The sequence below is a fragment of the Durio zibethinus genome, chromosome 4 (assembly GCF_047325235.1).
Source record: "Durio zibethinus cultivar Kanyao isolate XHJ-2024 chromosome 4, ASM4732523v1, whole genome shotgun sequence".
Classification (NCBI taxonomy): domain Eukaryota; kingdom Viridiplantae; phylum Streptophyta; class Magnoliopsida; order Malvales; family Malvaceae; genus Durio; species Durio zibethinus.
In genome coordinates this window covers 5,521,132-5,533,016 of record NC_143165.1, presented here as the reverse complement: position 1 = coordinate 5,533,016, position 11,885 = coordinate 5,521,132, and the positions used below count along the sequence as shown (strand labels likewise).

The 11,885-nt window shown below is 28.7% G+C and overlaps 1 protein-coding gene and 1 pseudogene across 2 annotated transcripts; one reads left to right on the top strand and one right to left on the bottom strand.

Annotated features, from left to right (window-relative positions):
- Positions 1 to 2,501: 2,501 nt before the first annotated feature.
- On the top strand, positions 2,502 to 10,687 carry LOC111287580 (cyclic nucleotide-gated ion channel 1-like). 2 transcript variants are annotated; one of them, XM_089759244.1, is made up of 10 exons: positions 2,502 to 2,745; positions 3,374 to 3,468; positions 4,137 to 4,680; positions 5,310 to 5,522; positions 6,279 to 6,565; positions 7,852 to 7,963; positions 8,192 to 8,428; positions 9,058 to 9,452; positions 9,680 to 9,938; positions 10,551 to 10,687. In XM_089759244.1, exons 2-9 carry the CDS (start codon positions 3,440 to 3,442, stop codon positions 9,936 to 9,938), a joined length of 2,076 nt encoding a protein of 691 aa, XP_089615370.1. In that variant the 5' UTR covers positions 2,502 to 2,745; positions 3,374 to 3,439; the 3' UTR covers positions 10,551 to 10,687. The 2 variants fall into 2 exon arrangements, with proteins under 2 accessions (XP_089615370.1, XP_022733945.2); XM_022878210.2 differs by lacking the exon at positions 10,551 to 10,687 and having other exon boundaries at positions 9,680 to 10,202.
- LOC111288738 (non-specific lipid-transfer protein 3 pseudogene) lies at positions 10,572 to 11,219 on the bottom strand (annotated as a pseudogene).
- Between the last annotated feature and the right edge of the window lie 666 nt (positions 11,220 to 11,885).

Below are 11,885 nucleotides of genomic sequence, written 5' to 3'. Positions count from 1 at the left end.
AAAAGTGACTTTTCAATTACCAAGTCTTAAAGCATTTAGCCAAAATGTAAAAAGAGAAAATGGCGAAAATGTTCAATAGATCAACATTTTCATATGCTAAGTTCAAAACTCTAGTGCAGCAGTCGCCTAGATTTCTACAATTAACAAGGTCATAGGAAATTTGTCCTAAATTTTAATTGGGATATAGTCTTTTGCATAGTTTAATAATATGATGCCATCATAAAATTAAATATTATAATATATATTAAGGAAGGCAACTTGACTCGACGGATTCTGACCCGACCCGATCTCTTAAGGTCATTTTTTTTTAAATCGCGTATTGGATCGACTTGAGTGATAGAAAGGAAAAATTAGAGTCAGGTCGAGGTCCGATTTTAGGCAAACCCGAACTTATTCGACTCAATATATATAAAAAATTATTTTTTAATTAATTATATATATAGTTTTATATTTATATTAAAAATAATATTTTATTAATTTCATATCGAGTCGAGTTAGATCAAGTCGGGTATGATTTTGTATAATGTTTGGTCGAGTTTGGATATTAAAAAAATTAAAAAAAATTGGATCAGATTAGGTTCAAGTATTATATATATGTAGTCGAATCGAGTTCAGAGAGAGTAAAAACTCCCTGACTTGATCTTTTGCCATCCATAGTATTATATACATACATATAATAAAAAGAAATTCAATTCCATAATGTTCCTTTCCACTACAAAATCCATCCAACTTCTTGCATGATCCATGAGGGTCATTGTTAAGCATCTAACAAGATCTAACAATTTAAAATATGATATGATGATATGATATAAAATAATATTAAAAAAGACACAAATGTGACATCATTTAAATTTTATCAAAAATCATATATGGGTTTGATAAAACTAAAAAAATGCATTTCATGTTTTTCATATCAATATGAATTGTGACACATAATTTTCATGTAAAAAATAATATAAATACACGAATTGTTATGTTTACATCCAATTTAAAATTAATTGATTATAGATGAATACTTTATTTTGAATAAACTCAAAATTTAATAAATATTGGACAATATAATTTTAATAGGTTTTCATCATGTGGCATACTCAAAAGAGGTGTAAGATAAGAATGATAGACAATAACAATAGAATCGAATATTAACTCTAATATCATATTAGGCATTTAATTAAACTAATTGTTTATAAATTAAATACTCTAATTTGAATATAAAATTATTAAATCTAAATTTTAACATATATAAGATAACATTACTTTAACAATCGTAACTATAAATAATCATTAATTTGAAATTTTCTTTTACAATTCCAACTATCCAAACCTTCCAATTTGCAACGAAGATTATATGACTAAACTATTGCTAATTTACACCATTCCCAAAATTTGAAGTCATTGACCTTAGGCTCTTGATTGAACCAATTGTGTGTTGCGTAAGATGATTATTGCCTCCTAATTTAAACTATTCTATAAGTAAGACTTCAAAATTATAATGTAATAAAAACATCATTTGTTATAAGTCGTTGTTAAATGAAAATGGCTTCACATGTTAAGTTCTAGAATCAACTGTCTTGTTCAACAAATATTTTAATATTTTTTTATTAATCCAACTTCTACATATTTTGAAACTTGGTAATTTGATTGAGTAAAGTAATAAAATGATTAATATTTAAATAATTTTTTTTCTTTTTATGATAATGAACCAAAACTACTCCAAATAAAACTTGAGATTTAATTTGATTAATTTATATAATTATCTTTGAAAGATGATATTGAATAAATAAATTTGATAATTTTAAACATGATATAAAAAAAATAAAAATAATTCAATTTAAAATTTGGATAAATTATATACAGATTTGATAAAAATAAAATAAATATATTTTATATTTAATATATAAACACAATAATTTTCATATATTATAAATACTTGATACAAAATAAATATGCCGAATGAAAATTAATTTCTTCTGCAATTTCTTATTTATCCTCGTAGTGTGACTTTTTGTGAAAAGAACTTCACCTAATAACAATTTCTTAGACGCTACTCGAAGAGGGCTTGACTCTTCTCTCCCCGTAGACTTTGTCCTTTTTTTTTTTTCTTCGGTATACTTTAGTGTAAAGTTAAAGTTATAGATGATTCTTGAATTATAATAAAATATTTAAATAATATTTAAATTTTAAAAATTTTTAATAAAATATTTAAACAGTAAATTTATTAATCAATATAATATATTTTTTAACATAATTAATTTTAAATAATGATACGTGTCATACAAAAAATTATTCAAGTATAACATTAATTATTAAATTTATAATTCAAATATTATATTAATTAAAAATTATTAAAATTTGGATATCATATTAAATATTTTTTTAGAATTTAAATATCATTTATAACATTAATCTTTTAATATATAATATTTCCCCCTGTTTTTGAGTTTTTCCTCCCTATATTTCTTTTCTTCTCTCTTTGGAAAAGGAAAAAAAAATGCAGACAATAAGACAATAACTGCCATTAGCCACTCCCTCTCCCCTAAACGAAACTTCTCCTTCGTTTTGATGTCTTGGTGAGACTACAGACAAAACTGGTTGCTGTTCTGTTCTTCCACTGTTCCAGCTTTGGTTGGTCTGAAAATCGTTGAAACGGTTAAATAAAGAAGTTTTGATCACTAGAATTATTACCAGACCCTGCTTCGTACATGAAATGAAACTCAATCCTTCTTGAGCCTTCACTTTGTCGAGGTGAGTCATTCATATTGTTTTCTAACAACGACCCTTGTTTCTCTTTTTGGTCAGTTTTGTCGTGAGTTTATGAAAGATTTATGATTTTGGTCTTTGTTGGATTGGATTTTCATCTTCTTTTTCTTTCATCTTTTTTTTTTTTGAAGAAAGAACTTGATGATTTTCATTTCTGCAACTTACATGCAGGCCAAAAAGACTAGAAAATTGTGTGAGGTAAGGGTAAGGTGTAAATGATCAAAACATTAAATGAAAAGTTCGTAAACAGACTCGGTTCTATTCATTTATATTCGTTTATTAAGATTAATAAATGATCATAAATAATATTTCAGATTTTGTTAATTAAACGAATAGATCACGAACATAATAAAATTTGTTAATGTTTATATTGTTTACACCCCCACTAAGGGAGATAGTGATGGTGGCACAAGTTGAAGTTTATGTTTTTTTTTTAAATGATTTTCTAGATAAACCAATCCTTAAAATATGGAAAACTTTTGATCATAAGACTTGTAATTTATTAGTATTATTTATCTTCAAAGTTATTAAGTTGGTTTTACTTCTTAATAAGGGCATTGCTAATATGAAGTTTGTTTGTTTTTTTTTTGGCGGGGTCTGGATTTTGAAACAGAGCTAAAACAACTCTTGAAATAGAACTTTTTTGCAATTGAAACTACCACAGAACTTGGCTGAAGTCATGAATTCCCGGCAACAGAAATTTGTGAGGTTAGTCTTTGTTGAATTAATGCCCGAATTGTTCCCATTTTATTGTTTTATTTTCATCTGTCCAACTCTAGATTTATTTGCCCATCTTAAGTATATAATACAATCTTAGCATGAAGTCACGAGTAAATTTACTTGGATTGGAATCTAGAGTTTATTTTAGTTAGTTTATGCAATTACTTTTAAAGGTATTATCTAGTAGGTCTAGAATTCTAATTTCAACATCCTGTTATCTATTTTTGTATTCTTAGATAGACTTGATAATTTAAAACAGGTGATACGACATAAACACAATATGAATAAAAGATACGAAGGTAATATAGTTTAAAAGTTTAACAATAATTATATTTGGATTTAACAAAACAAAAAAAAAACATTTCATGTTGTCGTGTTAATATAAATTGTGACATATAATTTTTGTATAAAACATGATATAAATACACAAATTTTAATATTTTACACGATATGAATACATGAATTGACAGGTTTATTCTGACATATTTTATATCAAAAAAAAAATTTACGGTTGGTACAAGAATGAAGTAGGCTTATTCAATTGGATTAGTGATTAAAAGAAGGTTTTGCCATTTCTTGGATACTCACTTGATGACTTGTTTTAGAAAGTGGTCTAATCTTATGAAATCTCCTTGGATTGATTTGATTCTACTCAGATTTCAAGATCAGAGTTCAGGTGCTGGATCATTTCCAATGAAGTTTAGACCATCATTGAATCCTGTCATGGACGCTCTAACAAGAGGATTTGAGAAGGGTTCTGAAACACTTAGGAGCTTGAAGAAACCAATAAGCTTCGGTTCTTCGAGTAATAAACCAACAAAAGAAAAAGAATTAGGTTCCAGGAATAGAATTCTTAACCCACAAGGGCAATTTCTTCAGACCTGGAACAAAATGTTTCTTTTCTCCTGTGCAATTGCCTTGGCAGTGGATCCCTTGTTCTTTTATATCCCTGTGATTGATGGCCAAAGAAGCTGCCTTAACTTGGATCACAGATTGGAAATCACTGCTTGCATCCTTCGTACATTCATTGATGCCTTTTATATAGTTCACATGATGTTTCAATTTCGCACTGCTTTCATTGCCCCTCCTTCTCGGGTATTTGGTAGAGGTGTGTTGATTGAGGATGCTAGGGTTATAGCTAAGAGATACTTGTCCAAGTTCTTCATCATTGATATTCTGGCAATTCTTCCACTCCCTCAGGTATTAAGTGAGCTTTCTTTTAGGTGTTCTCAACAATTCTATTAAAACCAAATTAATCGATTAAATCGAATTATTTGATTGGCTATTGAATTAATTTGAGTTGATTATCAAAATAATTAAAAAAAAATTTTGGTAATTAGTTAATTCAATTCGATAATCAAATTAGCTCAAATATAACAAAACCTAATCTAAAAATAAAAATACATGAAATGGACCCCTTCATTTTATAAATCATTAGAGTTTTTAACTTAATATTTTGATATTTGAATATTTTGTTAGATGATTTTATTTAATTTATTTCTAAATATTATCAAAAGTTAAGAATTTAAAATATAATTTTAAAATATTTTATTATTCAATTAATCATCGGTCAATTAATTTCGAAAACTAATAAATTTAGTTCGATTAATAAAAATAAAATAAACCAATTTGATTAATTTAATTTTGAATAATTAAATTTTAAATTAACTAAATCGATAAAATAAATACCCTTTTTTTTCATTTAGCTTGAAGTTACACTAACATTCTTAATTAGATCACAACTTGTTCAAACAATATCTTGATTTAAAGCATTCGCTTTCAAAGATGAGTTGGTTATGTTGTTTAACACTTGTGTTGATTTTGCATAGGTGGTAATCTTAATTATAACTCCAACAATAGAAGGCCCGGTTTCATTGGTGACAAAGGACTTGTTGAAATTCATTATTTTATGCCAATATGTTCCAAGAATCATTCGGATCTTTCCTCTTTACAAAGAAGTTACAAGAACTTCTGGCGTACTTACTGAAACAGCATGGGCTGGAGCTGCTCTGAATCTCTTCCTCTACATGTTGGCCAGCCATGTAAGTTTGATTTGGTATATAGTTTTCGAATTATTTAACATTAGGGTAAAATTCACCATTGATCACTTAATTATGATCATGTTTTTAAAATATAGACAAACTATTAAATTTTTTGATTTAATCATTAAAATTTAGGTATATGTTTTTTTGTCACAAAATCATTAATCTCTAATAGGATGCTGATATGACCATGTCAATTGTCAGGTGTCATATAATATTGTTATGTTATTTGATATGTCAGGTGATATTGTTGTTGTGATATTATAAATTTAGAAAAAAATAAATTTTGCTAACATGACAATATCACATGAGACTTAATAGCTATTAAAAATTTTGATTAAATCATTAAAATTTGAGTAAGTATTTTTTATTATTCAACTATTAATCTCTAATAACGTGTTGATATAACAATTCAATGTCAGTTTTTAGGTGTCATGTCATTTGATATGTCATGTGATATTATGAATATAACATTATAATTTAAAAAAAAAATTGTTGATGTGGCATGCCACATAACATCTTATAGCTGATGTATTATTATCACGTTAGTACGCCATTAGAGATTAATGGTTAAGTGACCAAAAAAAAAAAAAACCATTTACTTAAATTTTAACAACTAAATTAAAAAATTTTAATAATTTAATAATTATTTTAAAAATACGAGTAAAGTTAAGTGATCAATGGTGTAAGTTACTATTAACATAATTCCGAGAAATTTTCTGATTTTGTGATCTGTAAATAAATATGACAAACCAGGTATTGGGAGCCTTTTGGTACTTGTTCTCCATTGAAAGAGAAGACATGTGCTGGCGCAAAGCTATCGGCAGTGGTGAACACAGTGCGTTGTACTGTGATAAAACCAGTACAGCAGTAAACGCAACATTAGTGAGTCTGCTGAATACTTCATGCCCTTTTACAAAACCTGATCCGAAAGTGTTCAACTTCGGGATATTCAATGATGCACTTGCTTCAGGGGTGGCAGAAAGCCGGGATTTTCCAAAAAAATTCTTTTACTGCTTTTGGTGGGGTTTGCGTAATCTAAGGTAAATAATAACCCTCAAGTTTAATCCATCTTTAAGTGATTGATTATTCTTTTTGAATAGTTTGTTTATTTGAACCAAAACTTAACTCTATTGATTCATTTAATCATTTTAAAAAAATAGTAACTAATATATAAATATAAATAATACATTAATACTCGTAAATTATTCATATTCAATTTAGATAAAACTCAAATTCAGTTTGGTTATTATTAAGTTGAGTTCAAACTCGAATAGCTCAACTTATTGAATGAGTTGAATTCGAACATCTTAATATCCAATTTGAGTAGCTTATGAATCTAATAGAATTTTTAAATTTTAATATATTTTTAATATTTTAATTAAAAAATAATTGTTTTACTTATATTTATATATATATATATATATCAATTTCAACTTGAGCTCGAATTAGAATATATAATCGAACATGAATTGAATATGAGAATTAAACTCATTTTTATTAAAAAAATATAATTGAGCGAGTTCGAATATCTCGATTTTTATTTTAAATCGACTTTGAACTTGAAAATTAAAATTTGATTGAATTCGAATTGAGTTTCGAATAACAAATTTTAAGTTGAGCTCAAAATTTTCACTGTATTAATTCGACTTAACTTAATTACACCTTTAATCGAATAGGGGCTTAAGCTCCCATGAGAGAAAAAAAATTTAAATCATGCATCTTTTAAAAAAGATAAAAGAGTTTTCAGCTTTTGATGGTCCTTTTAACTCATTTTATAGCTGCTGTCTAAAAATCACTTACTTGAATTAAAAAGTGGTTTGTGCTAACGCTGATAGTATATATTATTTACCAATTTCAAGACATAAAGTATTGATGGAAAAAATTACATGATATCAAGGAGCTTAACAGGTATTCTACATGCAAAATTTTCCAATTCACTTTAACAAAAAATACATATATAAAATTTCATTAGAAGTTAAATTGTTTCAAGATTTTGTTGTTATTAGTAACAAATTTTCGTAATTGGGTTCTCATGTATTTCTAGTTTCTTATACATGAAGGCAATATTATATGCTTTGAGCTCAATATTTATGTCAATGGTTTAGTCGTAGAAATGAATGTTTATTGTTGGTTTTTTTTTTTTTTATATACTTTAGTATATTTAAACTAAGTCTTTACTAGATAAAATTTCTAATTCTACCTCTCTCAGTAAATATGATATTCAAATATCAACGCTTGTAATTTCTTTTCTTAGTTTAACTTTTTGCCATTTTGTATTAGAAAAAAATATATGGTTAACTTGTAGATTATTTTCCCTTTTTTTTAGTTCTTTGGGCCAAAATCTCAAAACAAGCACTTTTGTGGCGGAGATAATCTTTGCTATTTCGATTCCCATTCTTGGACTGGTTCTGTTTGCTCAACTTATTGGGAATATGAAGGTATTTCTTAACCCTTCTTCATTGGTATTCATAATTTTTGCTTGGTAGAAAAGATGTAAATGAATGAAGATGAAAATTTTTTTAATCTAATGGTTAAACTATAAAGTAAGAAAATAATTGTAAATTTTAATCATTGAATTAAAAAGTTTTTGATCCTTCCTACCGAATAAAGTCTTAATGTTTAAACTCTTTCATAGTTTCTAAACATTACTTGTTATGTTGTCATAGAAATATCTGCAGTCGACAGGAATCAGAATAGAAGAAATGAGAGAGAAAAGACAAGATGAAGAACAATGGATGTCCCATCGAATGCTTCCTGAGAACCTGAGGGAACGTATTAGGCGATATGAACATTACAAATGGCAAGAAACCGAAGGGGTTGAAGAAGAGATGTTGATTTCTAACCTTCCTAAAGATCTCAGGAGGAAAATAAAAAGGCATCTTTGCTTGGATCTTCTTAAGAGGGTGAGTCCTTTCCTAATGGCTTCTATCTTCTTATGAGCATGCTTCCCCACCTAATTAATAAATTGTGTTACATCAAAGCTAGGGGTTTAATTAATATACCCGTGTTCGTAAGCTATTTGGATTTTGAAAAAAATTTTAACTCAATTTGATTATTGTCAAATTGAATTTAAGTTCGAATAACTCAATTTATGAAGCAAGTTGAGTTTAGGCATTATAATACTCAATTTGATTAATTTGTGAATTTAATTGAATTTTAATATATTTTAATTATTTTATTTAAAAAATTATTATTTTATTTTTATATATCAATTCGAGTTCAAACTTAAATTTAAATTTTTGGAGTCAAGCATAAGAATTGAGCTTGTTTTTATTTAATAAATAAGCATAATCAAACAAACTCAAATAATTCAATTTTTATATTAAATCGAGCTCGAATTTGAAAATTAAAATGCAATTAAATTTAAATCGAGTTTCAAATAATAAGTTTCAAGTCAAGCTTAAGCTTCTTGACTCAGTTACACCCCTTCTACCTAAAATCTATTCTCTTATTTCCGAACTATAGCCTCTTTTATTAAAAAAAAAAAATTGAGTTACGTTTAAGATTAACCTATATATATTTTTTCCTTTAGGTGCCAATGTTTGAAAAAATGGATGAGCAACTATTAGATGCAATGTGTGATCGTCTAGAGCCGGCGCTTTACACTGAAAAGAGCTACATTGTCCGAGAGGGGGATCCAGTAGAGAAAATGTTATTTATCATACGAGGAAATCTAATAAGCACGACCACCAATGGTGGAAGAACTGGTTTCTTCAATGCTGTTTATCTCAAGGCTGGTGACTTTTGTGGAGATGATCTTCTTACTTGGGCATTGGATCCCCTTTCCTCTTCCAACCTACCTCTCTCAACTAGAACTGTCCAGGCCCTCAAAGAAGTTGAAGCCTTTGCTTTAATGGCTGATGACTTGAAGTTTGTGGCCTCCCAGTTTCGTCGTCTTCACAGCAAGCAGTTCCAGCACACTTTCAAGTCAGTCTAAGAACAACATTTCACTTTCTTTCAATTTTTTTTCCATGGTTGCCAAATCAAATACTTATATCAACCGGTAACAGATCCAAAATTTTTTCTCGAGGTCTTCGTTTATAATATATATAAAAAAATCAACAGATTTACTAATTTTTTTCAAAATTTTTTTGTCTTTCAGTTTTTGATATGCTATTTGGATCCGACCCTGAAATCAACTGCTTTGTTTTCAGGTTCTACTCGGTGCAATGGCAGACATGGGCAGCATTTTTTATACAAGCAGCTTGGCGCCGGTGCTGCAAGAGGAAGCTTGTTAAATCTCTACGTGAAGCAGAGGATAAGCTGCAAGATGCTTTGGCAAAAGAGTCTGGAGCCACTCTTTATGCATCAAAATTTGCTGCCAATGGTTCACAAAGCGCCAGATTGACTCGCAGGTTACCATCGCTTCTTCCTCAAAAGCCAGCCGAGCCTGATTTTACTGCTGAAAGATAGGTAATTTTGATCTTAAATTCGAGCAAATTTGGAAGAATTCTTGTTTATAATGTATTAAGCTAAACATATGTATGTATAGTTTTTCTTCATTCCGAATTTTTCCATTGGAAATTAAAGTTATTGTAGGATTTTCTCTACGAAATGTACATAGTATAAGCTTTACTCAAAGAACCTAGCGCGGTGTCGAAACAGAAGAATACAATCACAAATCTAGATACTAATACGAGATTTTCTATAAGATTTTCGTCAGTTTTTGAGACAGAATTGCATGATTCGAGTTAAATGTAATGCATGCACGCTTTCTTCACTCGTAGGTGAGACATGATCGGGTTCTTAAAATTTATCTAAATTACTCTTTTTTTGTGAATCTCATGGACTTCGTTTTATGACCAAGACAAATGTAAATACTAAATACTTTTGCCACTTGAAAGTTAAAAATAACTTCATTTTATTTAGTATAATAATCAAGTATGAGGTTAATTCCTCTTTTTTTATTTGAAAAATTCTACGAAAAAGAGTAAAGAAAGATGATCATAATTGTCTAATAGTCCATGATTAGGATTTGTTATTTATTAAGTACAATGTAATTGCACTAATTAAGTATTTGTTTAGATGGCATGCTTGTCGATCAGATTTCTGAAGGTTGAGCATAATGTCCTCCAACTCTTGCTTACCTGTGAGGAAAACCCGAATCAATGTGACATTGTAAGTTTTAACACTGAAATAAGATTCATAAATGAAAAATTCAAGGCAAAGGAAGAGATTGATACTTGGAACAATCTGTGTTGCTAGTAATTGGAGGAAGATAAAAATCAACACCACATTTCTGGGGAATTAGAGCGACTCGAGAGGGGTCATATGGGCCAATAGTTGTCAATAATCCTTTAAGGCACTCGCATACAGCTTGTTGATCGCTTTTGCTCTTTGCTTGGCTAGCAACATCTTTAACACCAGCACAACATGCCGCCGATGGACTGTCGCCGGTATTTTTGCCTTTTACGAAGTCGACGCACGGGACTGCTGCTTTGCCAGCGTCATTGCACGAAGGTGCAGCTGGAATTTCTGCAACAGCCATGGCTGATTCCGTAATTAATAAAACCAACATGGCTAGAAAATTGATTGAGCGAGACATGGTGGTGGCTAATGAGTTTATTCCCTGATGTTATTGTCGTTTTCTTTGAATGATGAGGATGTAAAGCATATGCATATATATACATCTATATATATATATATATAGTGAAAGATTCGTAAGGAGTTATCACTTATAATATGTGTAAAACTGTAACAAATTTATTAATTTTGTCGACAAAAAATATGTTTGAAAGAAATTTTTCTTCAAATTATATATATATATATATAAATATATTTGTTTGGGAAAGTTTTTGAGGTTGTTGCAATGCAAGTCTCGTGACATTGGAGCTGTGGCTGTTCCTTCGCCTGTTAGAATGAGAAGAGAGAATTCATGTTGGAAGTTACGTGCATAGGCCAGGCACTTAACTGCCATTGCCACAGCATCGAGTTCATGTCTAAGCTTGAAATGCTTTTGTTTTCCCCATGACCAAATGAACTGATTAATTAGGTGTTAAACTTAATGTTATTCTAAAAAAATTATTGGGGAAAATAAAAATGATTTTAAATTAGATGCTTAACATGTTATCAAAGTCGGGATTTCCTTCCGTTGCCCTTTCTTAATTTGTCACGTAAAAAGCTTATTTCATCTTTATTTACACGTGATAAAATAATGGATTATCTCGCATTTAATAAATTTTCAATATCTTATAATTTTATATTCAAATTAAACTTTGTTATTTGCTGTTAATTGATCGTAAGTTAAATAGTTAACAAATATCTTGTACTCATAAAATTGTATTTTCTTTATTATCGTATTGTCTGATCCTAACAAATTTTTTTAATGAGCTACAAATTCTTAATAAATTTCTTTAATGA